The sequence below is a fragment of the Scyliorhinus torazame genome, chromosome 11 (genome assembly GCF_047496885.1).
Source record: "Scyliorhinus torazame isolate Kashiwa2021f chromosome 11, sScyTor2.1, whole genome shotgun sequence".
Lineage (NCBI taxonomy): Eukaryota > Metazoa > Chordata > Chondrichthyes > Carcharhiniformes > Scyliorhinidae > Scyliorhinus > Scyliorhinus torazame.
Window position 1 is genome coordinate 41,928,901 of NC_092717.1, and position 25,060 is coordinate 41,953,960.

Here is a 25,060-nt window from a genome sequence, read left to right on the forward strand (position 1 = left end):
CCAGGATCGGGCAAGGGGGGGCGGGGGGAAGGAGGAACCAGAAGGACTCTCAGGGTTGTTAATATATACTGTATAATATGTATAGGTCGTTGCTACAGATAATTATATATTGGACTGTTAAATTATATTTTTGGAGAGTGTTACTTGTGATAAGGCAGTTGCCAATTGGGGTTAGTTTTCATTTTTGTTATTTATTATTTATTCAAATTTTTTTTATTTTTTTTTTTGTTTATAAAATAGGTCATTGTTATTTGTGTTGTTATAATATATGTGTAAAGGATGCACAATGTACTGTGTTGGTTGACCAAAAATTTTCAATAAAATATTTATTAAAAAAAAAGAAATAGAGGAGGACATGAACTGTGTTGCAGAAGTAGATGATTATAGAGATATAGGTACTAGAGAAAAGATGGGGTTCAAAGCCTCATCTTGGGGTCAGATAGGATCCGGAGGTTACAAACAATCTGGTTAAAATTGGCCCAAGAAGTGAAATTGAGTTGGCGGCTCGGGAGTTAAGTTTGTGTTGGAGACCAACAACGGTGACTTTAGGCTTCCCAGTATTTTAATTGGTGACAATTTCTGCTCATCTAATAGCGGATGTCAGACAAGCAGCATGACAAATTAGGCAGTGGAGAGTCCCGAGAGGTCATCTCAGTTGGATGTTTTCAGTGTCCATGTACAACATGACATTGTTTTCAAATTATGTTGCTCTGGGGCAGCACATGGACTAGAAATGGGATGGGACAAACCACAAATTCCAGAGATAGTGAAGTTGGAGCTGGAGAAAGCCATTGAGATCTGACAATGCCTAGATTAGTGGGAAACCATGCTCCAGGTTATAAAATTGTCTATCGGAATGTTTTTTTTAATTAATTCGGGGAAATGGGTGGGTATTGATAGCAAGCTCAGCATTTATTGCAGATCCCCAATTGTCCTGGAGAAGATGGTGCAAAGGCTCTGGGAAGTGAGAAGAGTTACTTGCTGCAGAATCCCAACCTCTAAGTTGCTTTTGAAGCCATAGTATTTGTATGTAACTAGTTGAGTCAAGTTAATTTGCCTGCTTCATTGTGAATGGAGAACTGCAACATAACATCCTCACTTCTTGGAAAGGTCATTGAAGCAGCTGATTGGGCTGAGCACATAACTGAGGAAATCCTGCAGTGATGTCCTAGGACTGAAGTAATTAGTGTCCCACAACCACCTTCCTTTGTGCTAGATATAACTCCAGTCAATGGAGAGCTTTTGTCCAGATTCCCAATTTTTACCTGGGCTCCTTGATGTCAAGGGCACTCGCTCCTCCTGGAATGCAGCTTTTATTGTTGGGAACTGGGGTGGAGTGAGTTTAGCTTAGTTAGCCAGATGGCTCGTGTATGAATCAGATTAATGGCAACAGCATGGAGTTCAATCCTCATTCAAGCTTTTTGATTTGATTTATTGTCACATGTACCGAAATACAGTGAAAAGTATTTTTCTGCAGCCGAGGGAACATACATAGTAGACAAAAGAATAATCAACTAGAGAACATTGACAAATGGTACATCGACAAACAGTGATTGGTTACAGTGCGGAACGAGGGGCCAAACAATGCAAATACATAAGCAAGAGCAGTATAGGGCGTCGTGAATAGTGTTCTTACAGGGAACAGATCAGTCCAAGGGGGAGTCGTTGAGTCTTGTAGCTGTGGGGAAGAAGCTGTACCTATGACTGGATGTGTGAATCTTCAGACTTCTGTACCTTCTGCCTGATGGAAGGGTCTGGAAGAAGGCAATGCCTGGGTGGGAGGGGTCTCTGATAATGCTGGCTGTCTTCCTGAGGCAGCGGGAGGTGTATACAGAATCATATGTGGGGGTGGCAAGCTTGTGAGATGCGTTGGGTTAAGTTCACCACACTCTGCAGTATACCACAAGCTGAGGTATACTTGGGGTTTGCCTCCTGACTGTACCTGTTCACAGTGCCAGGGACCCAGGTTTGATTCCTGACTTGGTCACTGTCTTTGTGGAGTCTGCACGTTGTCCCCGTGTCTGCGTGGGTTTCCTCTGGGTGTTCCGGTTTTCTCCCACAAGTCCCAAAAGACGTGCTTGTTAGATGAATTGAACATTCTGAATTCTCGCTCCATGTACCCGAACAGGTGCTGTAGTGTGGTGACTAGGGGATTTTCCAGTAACTTAATTGCAGTGCTAATGTAACCCTACTTATGACCATAATAAAGATTATTATAATATTTATTATTAATTTAAAAATTCATGGCATTTTGCCATGGCTTGGTGAATAAGATTCCTGTTTGGACCAAAGTTGTAATGAGATCTGAGCTATCTGGTCTTGGTATAACCCAAACTTTGCATCCGTGAGCATGTTGTTGCTGAGTAAACACTACTTGGTTGCACATCAATGACATTTTGCTGCTGATTGAGTAGATTGGTAGGCAGTAATTGATTGGATTAGTTGTGCCGTGCTTTGTGGACAGTACATACCTGGGCAATTTTCTACCATGATAATCAACTGTATTTCAAAATGCAGTACTTTGATACTTCATTATTGCTTCTTCAGACTAATAATCATAACATAGTTAATGGTGGATGAAGATTAACGTAAATGCCGCCACAGTCCCAGAGGACCATAGACTGCTCTCCCCTTTTGTGGGAGAGCTCACTGGTGGTGATTTAACCACAGGGTTAAACCCACATGAGAAAGTGGGACCTTCATGGCTAATCGCAGCCACTGCCTGTGCGGGAATTGAACCTGCGCTGTTGACGTCACTCCGCATCACGAACCAGCTGTCCAGCCAACTGAGCTAACTAGCCCCAAAAAGATTAATGAAATCATTATGTCACTATATTCTGATGGGGAAAGAAGAGGTTAAGTGAAGATCTAAAAGATTTATATTTTAAGAAATCCAAAGAGATGCTGTGGTATATATACTACTCTGATTCTATATTTGATTAAACTATGAACATCTAGTATTTGTCAATAAATATAAAGCGCATTTCAAAGTGCTTCAAAAATTGTTAACACAAACTTGACCCATACTAGGAACGGTGATGGTGAAAGCAATTACTTGTTTAACTTGAACTAGTGACTTTTTGTTTGAAAGGTTGGTGATGACAAGACCATCAAACAGTGGAAAATGGAAAGTCCTTCATTTGATGAGCAAGAAGAACCAATACACACCATACTAGGAAAGGTATGGCACATTTTGTATACTAATTGAAAGATGCATGGCAGGAATCAGTAGTTTCAGGAAGTGAAGCATTTTTGGGTACCCTTGGCAGTGCATATGCAGTGAGCAATGAAAGGTCACATGAGCTAAAAGAAAAACATTAAAGGGCAGTTCCTCTGCTGTCAGAAATGCAGTTGACATAAATCCCATCCCAAGCCATGAGGTTGAGAAAGTTTCATGGTCAGTGCCACTAAACTGCGGTTGTAGCTAAATTGTAGCAGTGCCCAGTTGCTCTGACAAGTGCACCTTGTCTTTGAAGGAAGGATAGAATTCTTAAGGCTAATCTTCATTCACATGCAAGCTTTTCTTTTAAACCAAGATGTACATGGCATATTATGCACCACCCTTCTTCCAGTCTTTTTATATAGGAAGCACAGGTCAATTAATAGCCACCACCTAAATACAATTAACACCCAGTTGGTGTACAGTTAACAGCCTGAGGAAAAACCCAAGGAAGAATTGTTTTTTTTCATGGAGCCATGGAGCAGAGTTGTTCCTTTATGCAAATTGTTCCTATATGATATAAACAGCAAAGTGGTTAGCACTACTGCCTCACAGCACCAGGGACTCGGGTTCAATTCTGGCCTTGGGTGACTGTGGAGTTTGCACGTGTCTGTATGGATTTCCTCCAGGTGATCTGGTTTCCTCCCACATTCCAGATTAGGTGCAGATTAGGTGAATTGGCCATACTAAATTGTGCCTTCGTGTCCAAAAGGTTAGGTAAGATTACTGGGTCACGGGGAAAGGGTGGGGGCTCGGGCCTAAGGTGCTCTTTCGGAGGGTCACTGTTGTTTCGCAGGGCCAATGGCCTCCTTCTGCGCTGTAGTGATTCTCTGTTGTATCCTGCTTTCCGATCTATCTTTTGGAGCGTGAAAGTGGAATAAGGTTTTATTGGGCATTTGAAAGTTGCTGAATGATCTAATTCATCCAGCTGACTTTTATGTCTTGAAGTTGGATACCATCTCATGGGCAACACGTGCTGGCCTTGCAGAGATGCAAACATTCCATGAAATGGTTAAAAATAAGTCGGATGACGAAGCAGATGTGATGAGAGTTTTTTCTATCTATTCATTAGACAATAAATGTTCAGGCAGGAAATAAGTGTAACTGCAGTTCCACCTATCTCCACTGAAAATAGTTTGAGTCATGCCCTTCAGTCATTTCTCTATGATGCCACCACCTATCTGTAATATAGTTCTCTTCCTCTCTTTATGAATCAAGTGAGCAAGAGCAGGAAATGTGTCAGTTTGCATTTTCATATCTCTACATTTGACAACATCTTTCAAATTACCATTTTCATATCTTAAAAAATACAATTCATTTCACCCTGGCATTCTTTTTAGTCATGTATGCATTCCAAGTAAACATAATTACTATGCTTGTGCTTAGACTGTTTACACAGGGATTGATCACCATTGGAGAGATGGTGTGTTTGCAACATGTGGACAGCAGGTGGACATCTGGGATGAGCAGAGGAGCAGCCCAATCCGCTCGTTTACTTGGGGCGTGGACAGTATCAGCACCGTTAAATTCAACCCAGTTGAGGTAATGCTGTTACTTCTAAGAAAGATCCTGTAATTTACAGAAAGTAAACAAATATCATATTTCATTAGTAAAATAAACATGATTTTAAACATTATTGTGCGGGAGATTGTGTTGCCCTTTTTCACTGTTTCAAAAAAAAAAAATCAATTGTTCTTGAACTAAAACTGGTCTCGAGTCATCATATTTATCAGGCTAGAACTGGCTAGTCTCTACTCTCCGATAAAAGCGGAAGTTGTTTCCCACATTAATGAGTAGAAGACAAAAATAGCTCTGAAGAGGTTGATAGAATGCACCAAGCTTATGCTTTTGGTGGGCTGTTTTATTTTAGCTTGGTACATATTTTAAAATGATGATTCGTAAATGCTACTGAACGTTTGATGCAACGTTGTTACTCACCTAATACAAAATTAAATTGATGTAGGGGTCAATGCTGAGTCTACTTTTAATTTGATAAATTAAATGGTTAGACCACAGTTAGTATGTTATATACTTTATGCATCCATTACAAACTGGGATATTTAAGCCAGAAATTGTGTTCCTTGTAGGTTCAGCAACAAAATGCCTGGAATGGGAAGCTGCAGTTAGTTGGGAGTCGTTAGTTGAAATAATGGGACTATTTACATTGGAGAAGAAAATGCCAAAGAGGACATTTAATAGAGGCTTTTAAAACTGAAGCATTTTGATAGGGGTTTCCCTATTTGCACTATTTCCTCTGGTGAGGAAGTCAATGGCAATGCAGCTGGATCGTGTGCTTGAAGCCATTGTGTTGCTCGTTTTAGCCTTAGTTTAATTGCACTTGTTCTGTCACCTTTGCTCTTGAGTCGCCAGGTATCTTTTTGATACCGCCACGTGGTTCAAGTCCGAGTAATGATCAATAATCCAACACACCGCTTAGTAAGAGTTAAATCAACGCACATTTATTATATACAGTAATCAATACTTCTACATTAATTCTACTTCTAAGCTACTTCCTACAACTAACAGGCCAATACTTAACTTTGGGAATGGCCCACCAGGTCAGGGAAATGAATGACCTTTCATATGGGTTCTGAGCCTGCGGGATTCGAAGCTGGTACAGGTCGATAGCTAGGAGCGCCTATCTCGTAGCGAGCGTAGAAGTAGGACTTACGATTTGAGCGGTGGTTGCAGAAGGTCAGCAGAAGGGTCTCGAAGGGTGAAGAAGGGTCGATTTGAACTTGGACTCTATACTTATAGTCCCCAGGGGCTTCCTGCCTTTCGGGGCAGACCCTGTATCTGGTTCCAAGTGATTGGACTTTGTCCCAATCACTTGGTTCGATATTCTCCAATGCTGGAGCGATTCCTTGGTCGTTCACCTCTCTTTGTGTAGGCTCCTGCTGGCGCCGAAAAGTCTGTGTGTCTAATTTGTTGCACATTGTTCCTGGGAATTGCTAATTAATATTCAGATGGCTGGTGTGTTATGCTGATGGCTGCAGGTATCGATTCTGTTTGGCCTTCCCAGAGGTGAATACACAGTTTTACCTGCAGCTGTTTGTTTTAGTCCTGTTGGCTAATGTTCCCATCAGCCTTTTCCGTTCGCCATTTTAAATCGGGGTTGGCCATTCTAAGTCGGGGGTTAGCCATTTTAACTGACTACAATTGGCCGGAGCAGCTTCAGTTGTCTGAAAGACTGTATTCCTACAGTACTGTAGTAAAGTGTGGGCCCAGGTTACATGCTCGAGTCTGTTCAAAAGAGCTTGAACACACAACCTTCTGACTTAGACCAGAACATTACCATGGCCGTACGTGTTTTCATGTGTGATCCATTGCTGGACAGCTTCTTTTGGAAGTCATGTTAATAATTAAGCAGTCTGCTTTGGAGACTCCACTCTTGGGGAAAACACAGTCAAAAACCTGCACTATTTATGAATACTGTACATTATTACGATCCCAGACCGGACCTCAATAATGGCTAGGACACTGGACTGAAACCCCAATATTTTAGTTTATTTTGTAAGACTGTGCGTAAAGAATACTTCACTCCAGGAGTGATTGCATGAAAAAAATAGGGATTTTCTTATTAAACTCTTCAACATCACACCCAAAAATAGCTTGCCCCTTAAACTATACTACTCAATACAGTCAATACAATATTTTCTCATTCCCAATTAAACCACAAGAACTAACAAAAAAATCTCAATCCATCCTACATCCCAATGGCACAAAGAGTTTTATACTTGCTTTCCAGACAGATTTGGCTCCTATTAGAACCTCGACAGACTGTGGTCGGATGACTTCAAAAAGCTATTCCAACTGGTTTGTTTCAGCTTCCCTCTGGTTTGTTTCGGCTTCCCTCTTGTCCTCAGACAAGTCTGCACGGCTTTAAATACTACTCTTTTTTAAAAAAACTATCCTACTAAAAGCAAAACCCCATAGTTGAGGTCTAAAGGGTTAGATCAGAACTCAAGCTTTCTCAAAAAATGTCTGAACGCCTTGGCTCCATCCATTCTTGGTTCCACCCACATCTCTCCAAGCTGAAAATAAATTAACACCCTTGGCTGAAAACACACAGACTCCCCGAGTGCATTAGCCCAGACCTTACTCTGGTCAATTTCACCTCTGGCTGCTATAGGGGCTGTTTAGCACAGGGCTAAATCGCTGGCTTTGAAAGCAGACCCAGGCAGGCCAGCAGCACGGTTCGATTCCCGTAACAGCCTCCCCGAACAGATGCCGGAATGTGGCGACTAGGGGCTTTTCACAGTAACTTCATTTGAAGCCTACTTGTGACAATAAGCGATTTTCATTTCATTCATTCATAAGTTTTCTGGGCTTTCAAAACAAGATTATTTTAAAGGCACAACTACTGCAGTCAAACACATTCTACCGCAGGCTTTTAACCCTTAAATTGCAAATGTGTATAATCCAATATATCTATAATACTCCATTTGTCACAACATTAATTGAACTTTGTCTTATTTAGGTAGGGTAGGTTGAGAGATTGGACAATACAGGTGTGCAGTTAAAGACGGTACAAATAGTTGAAGGCTTATTCTAGGATATTTGTTCTCTAGTCTTTACAGAAATACATTTTTTTTTTTAAATTTAGTGTACCCAATTAATTTTTTCTCCTATTAAGGGGCAATTTAGTGTGTTCAATCCACCTACCTTGGACATCTTTGGGTTGTGGGGGCGAAACCCACGCAAACACTGGGAGAATGTGGAAACTCCACACGGACAGTGACCCAGAGCCGGGATTGAACCTGGGACCTCGGCACCGTGATGCAGCAGGGCTAAACCACTGCGCCACCGTGCTGCCCTCAGAAATACATTTCTTATGTAGATGTATGAACAAACTATCTCTGTGTCTTTGATGTGGACAGTTAGCATTTGTTGACAGATAATCAACATGCAGTTCAGACTAACTCCTCTGCCCCAAAGTCACCCCATACTGCATCTTGGAAACGCTCTGTGAAACCAACAGCAACGAGGTGGCATCTGCCCAAGGTTGAATTGATGTGTGGCATTTGGCATACAAGTGAGGAACCATATTTGTGCTCATTTTAGTTGAATTTGTTGTTGTGCTTGATCCTGACATAACGACTGACTAGAAAGTAGCCACTAATAAAATAATTTTTAAATAAATCAATTGTAGCTTTATAGAAGTGACTTCCAGTTGATATGCAAGTCACAATAAAATTAAGGAGAATGATCATTTTAGATGTTCATATCTGGGGGGGTTTCTGCTGTGTAAGTTTTTTTTTTACAAATAGTGACAACAGGATTAGGTTTTAAGTCGTTTGATCATAGCAGAATTTAATAGCTGATTTCTTAATTCACTTGCTCTTATTCAATTAAGGGAAATGGGTGGCTTTATGGCACTACTCAACACATTATTTTTGCTTGAGGGCTGGCAACGATTCACTGTTGAAATGCACATAAGCTGTGAGAATTTAAAAACTAGGGGAAGCAGAAATTTATTAAACTTGTGTTTTTAAAAAAAAAATTTAATGAATGAAGCGCTGAAAATCTTGGTAACATTTTCAAACAAGTCTGTAATTTTAGATGGTGGGCACATCAAATTAGAGCTTATTGCTGCTGCTTGTGACGTTGTTTGGAATCAACAGATGTTAGTTATTGGCCAGAACCATTATGGCCAGATGTGTGACTGCAAAACATATAGAAATAAGTACATAAACAAAAAGGCCCAGTGAATACTTTAAGGACATGGGTTCAAATTTATTCACGCAGTGTAGCCATAAAGAAATGTTGTTTTGACTCTCTTCTTCCAGTTTCCCTGTTGAACCCTACACTACTCTCTGCTTTATAACATTTCCGCTATCTTTTAAAAAAAATTTAAACTGTGGATTCCCCTCATCCCACCCCCCTACAGTTATTGACGGGGCCTTTGCCTATGCCGTCTTCCTGCCATAAGCGGCAGCGTCGACCAGGTCACACGCCCTGCAAGGGAAGGAAGTTTGCTTTTGGCACTGTGAGGAAATAGATGCTTTCCAAAAGTAATTGAAAGTTTGACAAGTTTGAGTACAAAGCCTAAACTACATGTTCCCCATACTGCTACGACACATCAAATAAAGCAGTGTGAGTAAGGGAACTGCCAATAGATTGGCATTCCTTATTCATGTGCATCTGGCTGCGCTGATCAAATCCTTGATTGCAGACTAGCAACTTCCCCACCATAATTCTGTTTTCTCTCAACCTCCCGTTTTGAATCGCGGGGTTATATTAGCTACCCTCCAATCTGTAGGAACTATTCTAGAGTCCAAAGAATTTTGGAAAATGACTGCCAATAGATCTCCTATTTCTAGGGCCACTTTCTTAAGTACTCTGGGATGAAGATTATCAAGTCCTGAAGATTTATCCGCCTTCAATCCAATTAATTTCCCCAAAACTATTTCTTTGTTAATACTAATTTCCTTTGGATCCTCACTGAAACTTGTGTTCCTCAGAATTTCTGGTACATTTTTCTTGTCTTCCTTTGTTTTGTTTTTTTAAATTTAGAGTACCCAATTATTTCTTTATCCAATTAACCGGCCTTCCCGAACAGGCGCCAGAATGTGACGACTAGGGACTTTTCACAGTAACTTCATTGAAACCTACTTGTGATAATAAACGATTATTATTATTATTATGGGGCAATTTAGCGTGGCCAATCCATTTATCCTGTACATCTTTGGGTTGTGGGGGTGAGACCCATGCAGGCATGGGAGAATGTGCAAACTCCACATGAACAGTGACCCGGGGTCGGGATCGGACTCGGGTCCTTGGCTCCGTGAGGCATCAGCGCTATTGTCTTTGTGGTGATATACATCACTGTGTACACAAAGGGTTAATGTACATACACTACACCTAGCTAGACACTAGAGGGAGCACCAGAGACATGACACACACACAGTCAACCAATAGGTCAGTAAGATAGGACACGACCAATGGGCAGTCACGATACACACAAGAGGTGACACTACCACAGGAGGGCATTATACCAACCCATATATAAGGACACTGCACACATTATCTTCCTCTTTCCCGTGGAGACTCAGTGAGCACAGACACAGGGTTGATTGAAACGCATCACTCCCACCACGTGGATTGTAGCAGATTGGTTAGTCAGTCTGAGTAGCTGTAGCAGGATTAACAGTAGCGTCAAATCCAAGTAGGAGAATTGTTAATAGTTCAATAAACGTGTTGAAGCTATCTCCAAGTCTGAACCTTCCTTTGTCAGTGTGCGCATCAAGGAAGCAGCTTGTGCTCCGACAAGAGCATAACAAAAGAGTCTTCCCTTTTGAAAACGGAAGCAAAGTACAAACTTCGTTCCTCACCCAATTCTTTGTTCCCTATTATGAATTGCCCTGTTTCTGACTGTTAGTGGCCTACATTAGTTGCTAATCAATTTGTTTTGCCCCAAGCACAAAATCATCTTCAAGTGCATGCAGTAGTAGCCACCGTCTGGCAAAAAGCTAGACATGATTGTGAGCTAAATTTTCTAGGTTGCAAGATCTTCAGAATGGGATAGAGAAATTGGGAAAGAAAGGGGTAGCAATATTGACAAAAAAGCACAATTAAGAAAGGAGCAATTTCAACAAGAGTGATCCGGTAATATAAACAATATGCGCAGAGTTAAGGAACAGCAAAGGGTGCAATACTCTGGGAGGAGTTCTATAATAATTTTTATTGTCACAAGTAGGCTTACATTAACACTGCAATGATGTTACTGTGAAAAGCCCCTAGTCGCCTCACGCCACATTCCGGCACCTGTTTGGGTGCACAGATGGAGAATTCAGAATGTCCTAATAGCGTGTCTTTCGGGACTTGTGGGAGGAAACCGGAGCACTCGGAGGAAACCCACGCAGACACGGGGAGAACGTGCCGACTCCGTACAGACAGTGACCCAAGCTGGGACCGTGGCGCTGTGAAGTAACCGTGCTAACCACTGTGCTACCAAGCTGCAAATCTCCTGAAAGTAATAATATAGTGGGAGGATGTATAAATACAAATATATAACAACATTTTTTGTGGCATACTTTCTATAATTGGAGATTTTAATTTTCACAAACTGGGAAAAGCAGAACAGCTTAAGTAGTAAAGACAATGATTTTCTGGAATATATTCAGGACAGTTTTCTGAAACGAGCACTGAATGCTGGTCAATTGAAGTTGCCAAGACTGACATTCTTGGATTTTTACTTAGTTATTTTGTTATTTATGTTTTCCTTTTGAAGAGTCAAACCGCGGAATAACCTAATCCAATTCCTGTGTAAAATAAAATACCATTACAGTGGCTTCAAGGGGCTGGGAGATTTGTGGTGAGTAACTCGCCTGACTCCCTAAAGCCTGTCTACCATCTGAAAGAGAAAAATCAGGAGTGTGATGACTATCATCCAGGCATGTAGAGAGAATTTCAATGCCATCCACAACAAAGCCGCCCACCATATTGGCCCCTCATTCACCATCTAAAGCATTCATTTCCTCTACTTCAGTATAAGGCAGCAGTTTGTAAAATCTACCAGATGCACCAGATGCAGTGCAGCAACTTGCCAAGGCTCCTTTTAATTGCACCTTGCAAACCCATGGCATGTACCGCCTTGAAGAACAAGCACAGTAGACACCTTGGAATGTCACCACCTCTCATCTAAGTCACACACCTCCTGCCTTGGAACTATATTACCGTTCCTTCATAGTTGCTGGGTCAAAATCCTGGAACTCCTTCCCTAATAGCACTGTGGGTGTACTTGCATCAGAGGAACTGCAGCAGTTTAAGAAGATGGCTCACAACTCAAGTGCAATTAGGGATGGGTAACAAGTGCTGGCCTTTCCAGCAATACTCACATCACAGAAACAAATCTAAAAAGCACACAGAAATCCTGAAGTTTTATATAATGGAAATGAAACCTGTTCATTCAGTCACTGTAAAACAGTGATCTTAGTTGTAAATGTCGCATCCTGGCTGTTTTTCAGTTGTAGGCTTTAATGGGACTGTCAGCTTTATGGTAACTGAAGTTCTGTTTTTGCCTCTGTTCTAAGTTGGGATGTCTTTTTTTTTTTTAAAGTGTTTTTATTGGGTTTTCACAACTTCTATTTCACCCACTACCCTCTGTGTAAAAAAACTTGCTTCGTACATCTACTCTTGTAACCTTGCCCCTCTCACCTTAAACCTATGCCCCCTAGTAAATGACCCCTCTACCCTGGGGAAAAGCCTCTGACTATCCACTCTGTCTATGCCCCTCAATTTTGTAGACCTCCTATCAGGTCGCCCCTCAACCTCCGTCGTTCCAGTGACAACAAACCGAGTTTATTCCCTCCATACCAGGCAACATTCTGGTAAATCTCTTCTGCACCCTCTTTAAAACCTCCACATCCTTCTGGTAGTGTGGCGACCAGAATTGAACACTATACTCCAAGTGTGGCCTAACTAAGGTTCTATACAGCTGCAACATGACTTGCCAATTCTTATACTCAATGCCCCGGCCAATGAAGGCAAGCATACCGTATGCTTTCTTGACTACCTTCTCCACCTGTGTTGCCCCTTTCAGTGACCTGTGGACCTGTACTCCTAGATCTCTTTGACTTTCAATACTCTTGAGGGTTCTACCATTCACTGTATATTCCCTACCTGCATTAGACCTTCCAAAATGCATTACCTCACATTTGTCCGGATTAAACTCCATCTGCCATCTCTCCGCCCAAGTCTCCAGACAATCTAAATCCTGCTGTATCCTCAGACAGTCCTCGTCGCTATCCGCAATTCCACCAACCTTTGTGTTGTCTGCAAACTTACTAATCAGACCAGTTACATTTTCCTCCAAATCATTTATATAAACTACAAACAGCAAAGGTACCAGCACTGATCCCTGCGGAACACCACTGGTCACAGCCCTCCAATTAGAAAAGCATCCTTCCATTGCTACTCTCTGCCTTCTATGGCCTAGCCAGTTCTGTATCCACCTTGCCAGCTCACCCCTGATCCCGTGTGACTTCACCTTTTGTACTTGTCAAAGGCCTTACTGAAGTCCATATAGACAACATCCACTGCCCTACCTGCATCAATCATCTTAGTGACCTCCTCGAAAAACTCTATCAAGTTAGTGAGACACTACCTCCCCTTCACAAAACCATGCTGCCTCTCACTAATACGTCCATTTGCTTCCAAATGGGAGTAGATCCTGTCTCGAAGAATTCTCTCCAGTAATTTCCCTACCACTGAAGTAAGGCTCACCGGCCTGTAGTTCCCTGGATTATCCTTGCTACCCTTCTTAAACAGAGGAACAACATTGGCTATTCTCCAGTCCTCCGGGACATCACCTGAAGACAGTGAGGATCCAAAGATTTCTGTCAAAGCCTCAACAATTTCCTCTCCAGCCTCCTTCAGTATTCTGGGGTAGATTCCATCAGGCCCTGGGGACTTATCTACCGTAATATTTTTTTAAGACGCCCAACACCTCGTCTTTTTGGATCTCAATGTGACCCAGGCTATCTACACACCCTTCTCCAGACTCCACATCTACCAATTCCTTCTCTTTGGTGAATACTGATGCAAAGTATTCATTTCGTACCTCACCCATTTCCTCTTGCTCCACACATAGATTCCCTTGCCTACCCTTCAGTGGGCCAACCCTTTCCCTGGCTACCCTCTTGCTTTTTATGTACGTGTAAAAAGCCTTGGGATTTTCCTTAACCCTATTTGCCAATGACTTTTCGTGACCCCTTCTAGCCCTCCTGACTCCTTGCTTAAGTTACTTCCTACTTTCCTTATATTCCACACAGGCTTCGTCTGTTCCCAGCCTTTTAGCCTGACAAATGCCTCCTTTTTCTTTTTGATGAGGCCTACAATATCTCTCGTTATCCAAGGTACCTGAAAATTGCCGTATTTATCCTTCTTCCTCACAGGAACATGCCAATCCTGAATTCCTTTCAACTGACACTTGAAAGCCTCCCACATGTCAGATGTTGATTTGCCCTCAAACATCCGCCCCCAAACTAGGTTCTTCAGTTCCCTCCTAATATTGTTATAATTAGCCTTCCCCCAATTTAGCACATTCACCCTAGGACCACTCTTATCCTTGTCCACCAGCACTTTAAAACTTACTGAATTGTGGTCACTGTTCCCGAAATGCTCCCCTACTGAAACTTCTACCACCTGGCCGGGCTCATTCCCCAATACCAGGTCCAGTACCGCCCCTTCCCTAGTTGGACTGTCTACATATTGTTTTAAGAAACCCTCCTGGATGCTTCTTACAAACTCTGCCCCGTCTAAGCCCCTGGCACTAAGTGAGTCCCAGTCAATATTGGGGAAGTTGAAGTTTCCCATCACCACAATCCTGTTGTTTTTACTCTTTTCCAAAATCTGTCTACCTATCTGCTCCTCTATCTCCCGCTGGCTGTTGGGAGGCCTGTAGTAAATCCCCAACATTGTGACTGCACCCTTCTTATTCCTGATCTCTACCCATATAGCCTCACTGCCCTCTGAGGTGTCCTCCCGTAGTACAGCTGTGATATCCTCCCTAACCAGTAGCGCAACTCCTCCACCCCTTTTACATCCCCCTCTATCCCGCCTGAAACATCTAAATCCTGGAACGTTTAGCTGCCAACCCTGCCCTTCCCTCAACCAGGTCTCTGTAATGGCAATAACATCATAGTTCCAAGTACTAATCCAAGTTCTAAGTTCATCTGCCTTACACATAATACTTCTTGCATTAAAACATATGCACTTCAGGCCACCAGAGCCGCTGTGTTCAGCAACTTCTCCCTGTCTGCTCTGCCTCAGAGTCCCAATATTGACTGGGACTCACTTAGTGCCAGGGGCTTAGACGGGGCAGAGTTTGTAAGGAGCATCCAGGAGGGCTTCTTAAAACAATATGTAAACAGTCCAACTAGGGAAGGGGCGGTACTGGACCTGGTATTGGGGAATGAGCCCGGCCAGGTGGTAGATGTTTCAGTAGGGGAGCATTTCGGTAACAGTGACCACAATTCAGTAAGTTTTAAAGTACTGGTGGACAAGGATAAGAGTGGTCCGAGGATGAATGTGCTAAATTGGGGGAAGGCTAATTATAACAATATTAGGCGGGAACTGAAGAACATAGATTGGGGGCGGATGTTTGAGGGCAAATCAACATCTGACATGTGGGAGGCTTTCAAGTGTCAGTTGAAAGGAATACAGGACAGGCATGTTCCTGTGAGGAAGAAAGATAAATACGGCAATTTTCGGGAACCTTGGATGACGAGTGATATTGTAGGCCTCGTCAAAAAGAAAAAGGAGGCATTTGTCAGGGCTAAAAGGCTGGGAACAGACGAAGCCTGTGTGGCATATAAGGAAAGTAGGAAGGAACTTAAGCAAGGAGTCAGGAGGGCTAGAAGGGGTCATGAAAAGTCATTGGCAAATAGGGTTAAGGAAAATCCCAAGGCTTTTTACACTTACATAAAAAGCAAGAGGGTAGCCAGGGAAAGGGTTGGCCCACTGAAGGATAGGCAAGGGAATCTATGTGTGGAGCCAGAGGAAATGGGTGAGGTACTAAATGAATACTTTGCATCAGTATTCACCAAAGAGAAGGAATTGGTAGATGTTGAGTCTGGAGAAGGGGGTGTAGATAGCCTGGGTCACATTGAGATCCAAAAAGACGAGGTGTTGGGTGTCTTAAAAAATATTAAGGTAGATAAGTCCCCAGGGCCGGATGGGATCTACCCCAGAATACTGAAGGAGGCTGGAGAGGAAATTGCTGAGGCCTTGACAGAAATCTTTGGATCCTCGCTGTCTTCAGGGGATGTCCCGGAGGACTGGAGAATAGCCAATGTTGTTCCTCTGTTTAAGAAGGGTGGCAGGGATAATCCCGGGAACTACAGGCCGGTGAGCCTTACTTCAGTGGTAGGGAAATTACTGGAGAGAATTCTTCGAGACAGGATCTACTCCCATTTGGAAGCAAATGGACGTATTAGTGAGAGGCAGCACGGTTTTGTGAAGGGGAGGTCGTGTCTCACTAACTTGATAGAGTTTTTCGAGGAGGTCACTAAGATGATTGATGCAGGTAGGGCAGTAGATGTTGTCTATATGGACTTCAGTAAGGCCTTTGACAAGGTCCCTCATGGTAGACTAGTACAAAAGGTGAAGTCACACGGGATCAGGGGTGAACTGGCAAGGTGGATACAGAACTGGCTAGGCCATAGAAGGCAGAGGGTAGCAATGGAGGGATGCTTTTCTAATTGGAGGGCTGTGACCAGTGGTGTTCCACAGGGATCAGTGCTGGGACCTTTGCTCTTTGTAGTATATATAAATGATTTGGAGGAAAATGTAACTGGTCTGATTAGTAAGTTTGCAGACGACACAAAGGTTGGTGGAATTGCGGATAGCGATGAGGACTGTCTGAGGATACAGCAGGATTTAGATTGTCTGGAGACTTGGGCGGAGAGATGGCAGATGGAGTTTAACCTGGACAAATGTGAGGTAATGCATTTTGGAAGGGCTAATGCAGGTAGGGAATATACAGTGAATGGTAGAACCCTCAAGAGTATTGAAAGTCAAAGAGATCTAGGAGTACAGGTCCACAGATCACTGAAAGGGGCTACACAGGTGGAGAAGGTAGTCAAGAAGGCATACGGCATGCTTGCCTTCATTGGCCGGGGCATTGAGTATAAGAATTGGCAAGTCATGTTGCAGCTGTATAGAACCTTAGTTAGGCCACACTTGGAGTATAGTGTTCAATTCTGGTCGCCACACTACCAGAAGGATGTGGAGGCTTTAGAGAGGGTGCAGAAGAGATTTACCAGAATGTTGCCTGGTATGGAGGGCATAAGCTATGAGGAGCGATTGAATAAACTCGGTTTGTTCTCACTGGAACGAAGGAGGTTGAGGGGCGACCTGATAGAGGTATACAAAATTATGAGGGGCATAGACAGAGTGGATAGTCAGAGGCTTTTCCCCAGGGTAGAGGGGTCAATTACTAGGGGGCATAGGTTTAAGGTGAGAGGGGCAAAGTTTAGAGTAGATGTACGAGGCAAGTTTTTTACGCAGAGGGTAGTGGGTGCCTGGAACTCACTACCGGAGGAGGTAGTGGAGGCAGGGACGATAGGGACATTTAAGGGGCATCTTGACAAATATATGAATAGGATGGGAATAGAAGGATACGGACCCAGGAAGTGTAGAAGATTGTAGTTTAGTCGGGCAGTATGGTCGGCACGGGCTTGGAGGGCCGAAGGGCCTGTTCCTGTGCTGTACATTTCTTTGTTCTTTGTTCTTTGTTCACACTGTCCCTATTCCCTAGTTCCCCCTCAATGCTCTCACCTTCTGACCTATTGCTCCCGTGTCCACCCCCCTGCCATACTAGTTTAAACCCTCCCGTGTGACACTAGCAAACCTCGCGGCCAGGATATTTATACCTCTCCAGTTTAGATGCAACCCGTCCTTATATAGGTCACACCTGCCCCGGAAGAGCTCCCAGTGGTCCAGATAACGGAAACCCTCCCTCCTACACCAGCTGTTTAGCCTCGTGTTTAGCTGCTCTATCTTCCTATTTCTAGCCTCACGAGCACGTGGCACAGGGAGTAATCCCGAGATTACAACCCTAGAGGTTAGCTAAGGCTCTTCTTGATTCTTGAATCGATTTGGTCTCATTATGTATTTTTGATTTTGGGATTGTATGACATGTAACAGTGCTAAATGTTGTATTGATTTTTATTCTATTTCAGACCTACCTTCTTGCAAGCTGCGCTTCAGATAGAAATATTGTTCTGTATGATATGAGGCAGGCAACTCCCTTGAAAAAGGTACATCATTTAACAGTATTAAATTGAATCGTGTTAAATTGTCACGTAGCTATATTTGTTTCTCTTAACACTAATCTTTTATATCAACAGGTCATCATGAACCTACGGACTAATGCTGTGTGTTGGAACCCTTTGGAAGCCTTTATTTTTACTGGAGCAAATGAGGATTACAAGTAATTCCTTGTGTAAAAAGATTAGAATGATTTGTTTAAACCAGAGTAAGGAAAGAGAATAGATCTGTTCTTGTTTGGGATGATAGTGAATGCCTTACAATTTAATTCTAGGAGTCACATATTCAATACAGTTATCTTAGAAATGAGGATGAGAGACAGGGAGTACCCGGCAATAGGCTTGGCTACTGGTTCTGTGTTACTAAATTATTCCTTCCAGAGTCTTGAAACTGGATTTTGAATGTTGTCTCTTCCAAGTCAAAGGAACTAGTCTAACATGAGGCCTTGTACCAGTAATTTCAGCCAATAAATTTTAAATCTATTTTGATTAATTTATCTTCAAACATTAATCAGATCAAAGGGATGCTGTATCTTCTGAAAACTCAGGTTACTGCGTTGAAGACCATTCTTTTTAAAAAAAAACAACAACTATATCCAAGTAACTTGTGCCGTATTTGAGTGTCATCTGTGACTCACTCCAGCTTTTGGGCCACAAGGTTCCAGGTTCAAGCCCCACTCCAGGCCTTGAAGATAAAAATCAAAGCTGACACCCCAGCACATACTGAGGGGAATGTTGTACTGTCAGAGGTGCCATCTTTCTGATGAGATGTTACGCTGAGACTCATCGGTCTGCTTGGCTGGATGTAAAAGATCCCTTCCCACTATTTTAAAACAGAGCAGGGAAGTTATCCCCAGTGTCTTGGCCAATAGCTCTCCTGAAATCAACATCACAAAAACCGATCACCTGGGCATTGTCATGTTATGGTTTGTGGGCATTTGCTGTACATTACAATAGTGACTACAGTTCAAAAAGTGCTTCCATTTTCTGTTAAGTGCTTTGAGCTGTCTAGTGGTTGTGGGAAAACAGTATATAAATGCAAGTCTTTTTTTTTTCAACAATAATGATTTTGTTTCCATAAATTATAATAACACACTTCCTAATAGCAGTCCCTCCAGTCCAGCTCACTGATCTTGGGGGTGGGGAAGGAAGGAAGGAGGAGTTAAACATGTTTCAGGGAGTCAAACTGATGCTGAAAAAGAGCTCAATTGAATACAAGCCCTAAACTGGGTTGGACTTGTGACAGTTCCTATTTCTGTCCCAACTTTACCATCTTCTGGGATGCTCTTTCTGAAGATGTGTACATTGCTAAAAATGCACGTCACATCAACTGAGTTTTGCTGATCATGGATGACCTTTTTACTGTATGCATTCCACACATAAAATCTAACATTGTGGCGCTCCTTCCTGAAAAATCCTGATTATTGCTGGTATGGAATCTTAAGCTCAGTGTCTGTCACCAAGAGGAATCCGGGAGCTATTGTAAAATAAATTGGAGACTGAGGACATTTTCTGTGAATTATGGCAACTTTTAACATTGTGCAAGGATAGTTCACCCCTGTCTTCTGGATTTGAAAGAAAATATGGTTCTAATGTACAGGTAGTATATTTCAAAAATTGCCTTTGGCTGTCCATAGAACCATAGAATTCCTACAATGCAGATTGAGGCCAATCGGCTCATCAAGTCTGCACTGACTCTCTGAAAGAGCACCCCACCCAGGCCCACTCCTCCCATAAACGCCCACCAAACCTGCACATCTTTGAACTGTGGTAGGAAACCGGAGCAACCGGAGGAAACCCACGGCAGACACTGCAAACTCCACACAGTCACCCTTTTTTATTATACATTTAGAGTACCCAATTCTTTTTTTTCCAATTAAGGGGCAATTTAGCATGATCAATTCACCTCCCCTGCACATCCTTTTCGCTGTGGGGGTAAGACACACGTAGACAAGGGGAGAATGTGTAAATTCCACATGGACAGTGCCCTGGGCCAGGATCGAACTTGAGTCCTCGGCGCTGTGACGAAGCAGTGCAAACCACTGTGCCATCGCGTTGCCCACCACACAGTCACTGTATACAAAATCTCACTTTAGACTGCCCTCTCCAATCCCAGGTCCAACTCTCCACTTCCCTATTATTTCCTCTCTCCAGCAACCACCCACATGTATAAGATATCTTCCCTTCTCCCAACTCATCACGAGATAGCATCCTGTCCACCAGTGTAGGTCTCGGTAACTGAGAGAACGAAGAGTTCTTTGCGAACAAAGTCCCACCTGCAGATACCTAAAGATGCTCAACCTTGGGAGTTGAAATTTTTCCATCATCCCTTCCAGTCCTGCAAACCTACTTTCCACAGATCCCTGAACTTCTCCACATCCTCCATCTTCCAAATCCTGTATGTTGCATCCATTCCTGACAGTGCAAACCTATGCTTCCTGAAAATTGGCGACAATAATTACATGCCCCCCCAATGTAAAATGCTGCCTGAATTGGTTCCAGATTCTTAGTGACGCCACCACTACAGAGCCCGTTGTGAATCTGTCCGGAGAGAATGGGAGAGTGGCAATAACCAGCGCCTGTAGACATGACCCTGGTCATGTCTACAGCCCCAAGGGGCTGGTTTAGCACACTGGGCTAAATCGCTGGCTTTTAAAGCAGACCAAGGCAGGCCAGCAGCACGGTTCAATTCCCGTACCAGCCTCCCCGAACAGACGCCGGAATGTGGCGACTAGGGGCTTTTCACGGTAACGTCATTTGAAGCCTACTTGTGACAATAAGCGATTTTCATTTTCATTTCATAACCCTACACAGGAGGCCTCCATCTGCACTCACCTCCACTCCCACACTGGCTTCCCAAACCAACCTCGCACCGTCTCAATGTTTGCCGCCCAGTAGTAGAACATTAGATTATGGTAACGCCAAACCCGACGGCGTCCCCTCTGCAGAAAGGCTCTTTGAACTCTGGGAGTCTTACCCACCCATACAAAGGCTTGAGATTGACTGGCCCAACCTAATGAAAAAAGATTTGGGGAAGAAGATTGCGAGAGACTGGAACACAAATAAGAATCTCGGCAGAATGTTCATTTTTATCGTCTGCACTCTACCCGCCAAGGAGAGTGGGAGGAAATCCCACCTCTTCACCTTTCATCCCGAGCTCTCCTCTGGGGGCTCAGACTCGTACAACCCCCGGTAGAAAGCCTCAAAGATACTATTACTCTTGTCTGGAGCCGTAACAAGCCCTATCCCCTCGTCTTTAACCTGGGCTATGTCCCGTGCGGCCGCCTGGGCTGGTGAGCTAATAGGCGACTGGCGTTATCGCCATTCTCCTAAAATGCCCTTCGTGAGCGACAAAGTTGGTTCACCGCCTATCCAGTCAATACCAATTCAAATTCCATTTGTAATCTCTGTCCGCTAGCAGCATTGTTGTCGGGGCGTGGAGTACTGCCGGTACCCCTCCAGAATTCAATCAACCAACCTCTGCCTCTCCGCCCTCCCAACAGTGTCCCTGTCCCCTCCCAACTTTGCCCTGTCGGCCTTGTATGAGATTACTTCCCTTCTGATCACCAGCTTCAATGCTTCCCAGAACGTAGAGGACAAAACTAGCCCATGCTGATTGAAACCTACTTAGTTCTCAATGGCCGAGGCCACCTTCTCACAGAACCCCTTGTCAGCAAGGATTGCCGTGTCTAACTTCCACCGGGGTTGCTGGGCACTGCCCATCTCCAACCTCACATCCTCGTAATGTGGTGCATAGTCCGATATTACAATCGTCGTGTACTCAGCCACCACTACCCCCGGGAGTACTTATTTTCTCACCACAAAAATGTCTACTCGGGAGTAGACATGCGAGAAGAAGAACTCCCTCTCTCTCAGGTGACTAAACCCCATGGGTCCACCTTCCCGGCATATCTGCTCCATGAAAACTGCCAGCTCTTTCTGACTTCAGACTCAACCTGTCCATTCTCGGGTCTAATATACAGTTGAAGTCTTTTTCCCCCCCCCACCCCCCCATCCCCATGATCGCTTGAGAGTCAAAGTTGGGGGTGACCACCAATACACTCTTAACAAAGTCTACGTCATCCCAATTTGAAGCATATATGTTTACGAAAACCACTGGCGCACCCACCAAAACCCCACTTGCCGTTACATATCGTCCCCCCAGGGTCTGTCAAAATACTGGCTGCTGTAAAAGCCACTCTCCTTTGAAACAAGATCGCTACTCCTCTCTCCCGCGTATCAAAATTTGAATGGAACGCCTGCCCCAACCATCTCTTCCTTAGCTTCATCTGATCTCTAACCCTCAAATGTGTCTCCTGCAAAATGATTACATTGGCTTTCAAACTCTTCCAAGCGACCAAACATCCAGGACCATTTAACTCCTCGCATTCCACGTGAGCATCCTGACAGGGGGTCTCTGAACCTCCTCCCATTTCGATCTGCCATATCCATCTTGTGAGGAGAGCCAGCTGGACCGAGGCCTACCTCGGTACCAGGCCCACCCAAAATGGCCCCACCACTGCCCCCCCCCCCCCCCCCCCCCAAATCCATCAACAAAGAAACCTGTGTCACCAGCATTCTACCACCACCACCCTCACCCAGAATAACGAAAACATCAAAAATAGTAAGACACAGGCACATGAACATGTAAACGTTCAAAAACTCCCTAATTGCTCACAACCGCACTCCGTTTCCCTCCAGACCATTCTTCCTTGCAAAGTCATTCACCTCCGGCATATTGAAATAATCTTTATTATTATTATTTGTTTTGACCCGTACTTTGCTCCTGAAGAGCGCTGTATTTGCCCTGTTAAGCCCAGCCCTACATTTAGCCAGAGTCAAAATGTACTCTGTGGCACTCATGCCTTTTATTCCCTCCAGTAACCTGACTATCCTCTGGTTTTGATGCCTGGACCAATTCTTCTGGTCATCCACTCTGCCCTTCAAGACTTTGTGGGCCTCCACCAACGTTGATACTCTTGTCCCTTAGAGACAATCGGGTTGCAGTGGTCCAAGACCACCTTCTCCACCTCCAGAATCGTCGCTCCCTGCCCTGCGATTTCAATCGCTGCTCCACCCTTTCCACCACTACGGGAAGGGGAGGTACTGCGACCTCAATCATCTTAGACAGGTCTTCCCATTTTGCCTGCCTATGCTTCTGGAATTCTCCCATGGGGAGGTTGCTGACGATGCTGCAAGGTTCACCATATTTTCTTTCACTCCGCCACGAGGGTCCTCTGAATCTGGACCGGGGGCTTTATTGATTTTTGCCTCGTGTTATATCCCGTAGATATCCCACACTGCAGACATCCTGCACCGGAGGAGAAACCAATGAGCTTTAATTATTTCTGTTTTTGTCCCACCACCACACCTTTTTGCCAAGTTAAAAGGGTCAAAAACAAAATCTCCAAGTGGGAGCCACCTTGTGTGCAACCGCTCACCTCATAGCTGCCACTGGAAGTCTATAATACAGAGTTAACCATCAGAGACTCAATCCAGAGGCATGTACACAGTAACAAATGGATAAAGAGCAATCTCACCAGGTTCTCTTGTTTCCATGAACTGCTAAGTGTGCAATTATTTTGCATGATCATTCTGAACCATGACTTGGGTTTATGTAGCACCGTGAACATTGTGGATTTTAAACAATGCTTTTAGAATGTTCTGAACAAATTAACACCGAGGTGTTAATGTAAATGTGATTATGATTAGATATATGGCTCTAAGCAGCAGAAAATGTTGAGGTACTTTTCCGCATTAAATACTTCAAACCTTGCTTTGTCTATTATATTTGCAAAAGAACAAGGTGGTAGTACACAAACTGTACAGTACTCCGTTTCTGTAGCATACAGAATTCTGGACCTGTAATTTGTTTCAACTGCTAATTTTCTTTAAGTTTTGTTTCTCCTAACTCCTGTTAAAAGTAACGATCCGTAACTTTCCTCCAGGAATGTGGGATTAACTTATTTTTTTTCAAACGTTACCAGCTGGAAGAGTGCAATCCTCTATTCTTGGGCATCATTTATGTTTTGCATTTTGGAAAGTTTTTTGTACTTCGCCATGGAGATAGTGCTTACTGTACAAAGGTGCAGCCAAATTCTCAAAAATGCCATTTTTGCTAAAACTGCACTATGTTTAATTTTATAGATGCCCACATTAACGATCTGAAAAGGTTCATTGATTTCTTTTAAAGTAGTTGGTGGAAATTTATTGTTGATTAAAAGTGAAGAAATTGATCACTTTTCATTGTTTCAAGAAATGTTAGTTTAATTGCAAGTCTTTTGCTGTTTAATAAAATCACAGCAGCAAATAAACATTTTTCCCGGTAGCAAATGTCAAGTTGATTTTTATCGTAAATATTGAATGTGGGGAAATGTAAAAGTTTTTATTATTATTTAAGAAAAATTGGAAGCAATTTCATTTTTCAGCTCCCAATTTTTTATACCCTCTGCCACAACTTCCCGAATGGAAAATGTTACTTGCTTCCTTTCAGAGTCATATAGTCATTACCGTAAAGAAGGAGGCCATTCAGTACATCGAAAACATGCTGGTTCTCTGTAGAACAATTCAGTCCGTCCCATCATCTCGCTCTAGGTTTACATCCATCCAGATTCCTTTTGAAATCATTCATAGTTTCTGCTTCTTCCACTATTTGTGGGCAATGAATTCCAAAACATTACCACTCGCTGGTTAAAAAAAATCTTCTTTGTAACCGTCCTGCATCTCTTGACTAAAACCTTACATCTGTATCCCCTAGTTCTTGTATGATCAGCTAATGTGAACAGCTTTTCTTATGTAAACCTGTCATCATCTTGTGTACCTCTATCAAATCTTCTCTCAAGGAAACTCGCGCCCTTAAGTTTGGCAACCAAAACTGGATGCGATACTCTAGCTGTGGTCTAACCAGAGCTTTATAAAGGTCTCTGTGTGTGCCTCTGTCTGTGTGTGTGTGTGTGCCTCTGTCTGTGTGTGTGTGTGTGCCTCTGTCTGTGTGTGTGTGTGTGTGCCTCTGTCTGTGTGTGTGTGTGTGCCTCTGTCTGTGTGTGTGTGTGCCTCTGTCTGTGTG

The 25,060-nt window shown here is 43.3% G+C and overlaps 1 protein-coding gene across 2 annotated transcripts in view; it reads left to right on the forward strand.

Moving 5' to 3' along the window:
• Positions 1–25,060, forward strand: part of dcaf13 (ddb1 and cul4 associated factor 13) — a 120,084-nt gene that overhangs the window by 26,790 nt on the left and 68,234 nt on the right. For both annotated transcript variants that reach the window (XM_072467175.1, XM_072467176.1), the window contains 4 exons: positions 3,092–3,181; positions 4,607–4,762; positions 17,908–17,985; positions 18,076–18,158. In XM_072467175.1, the coding sequence (XP_072323276.1) occupies positions 3,092–3,181; positions 4,607–4,762; positions 17,908–17,985; positions 18,076–18,158 (407 nt within the window). The remainder of the gene's footprint in view (positions 1–3,091; positions 3,182–4,606; positions 4,763–17,907; positions 17,986–18,075; positions 18,159–25,060) is intronic.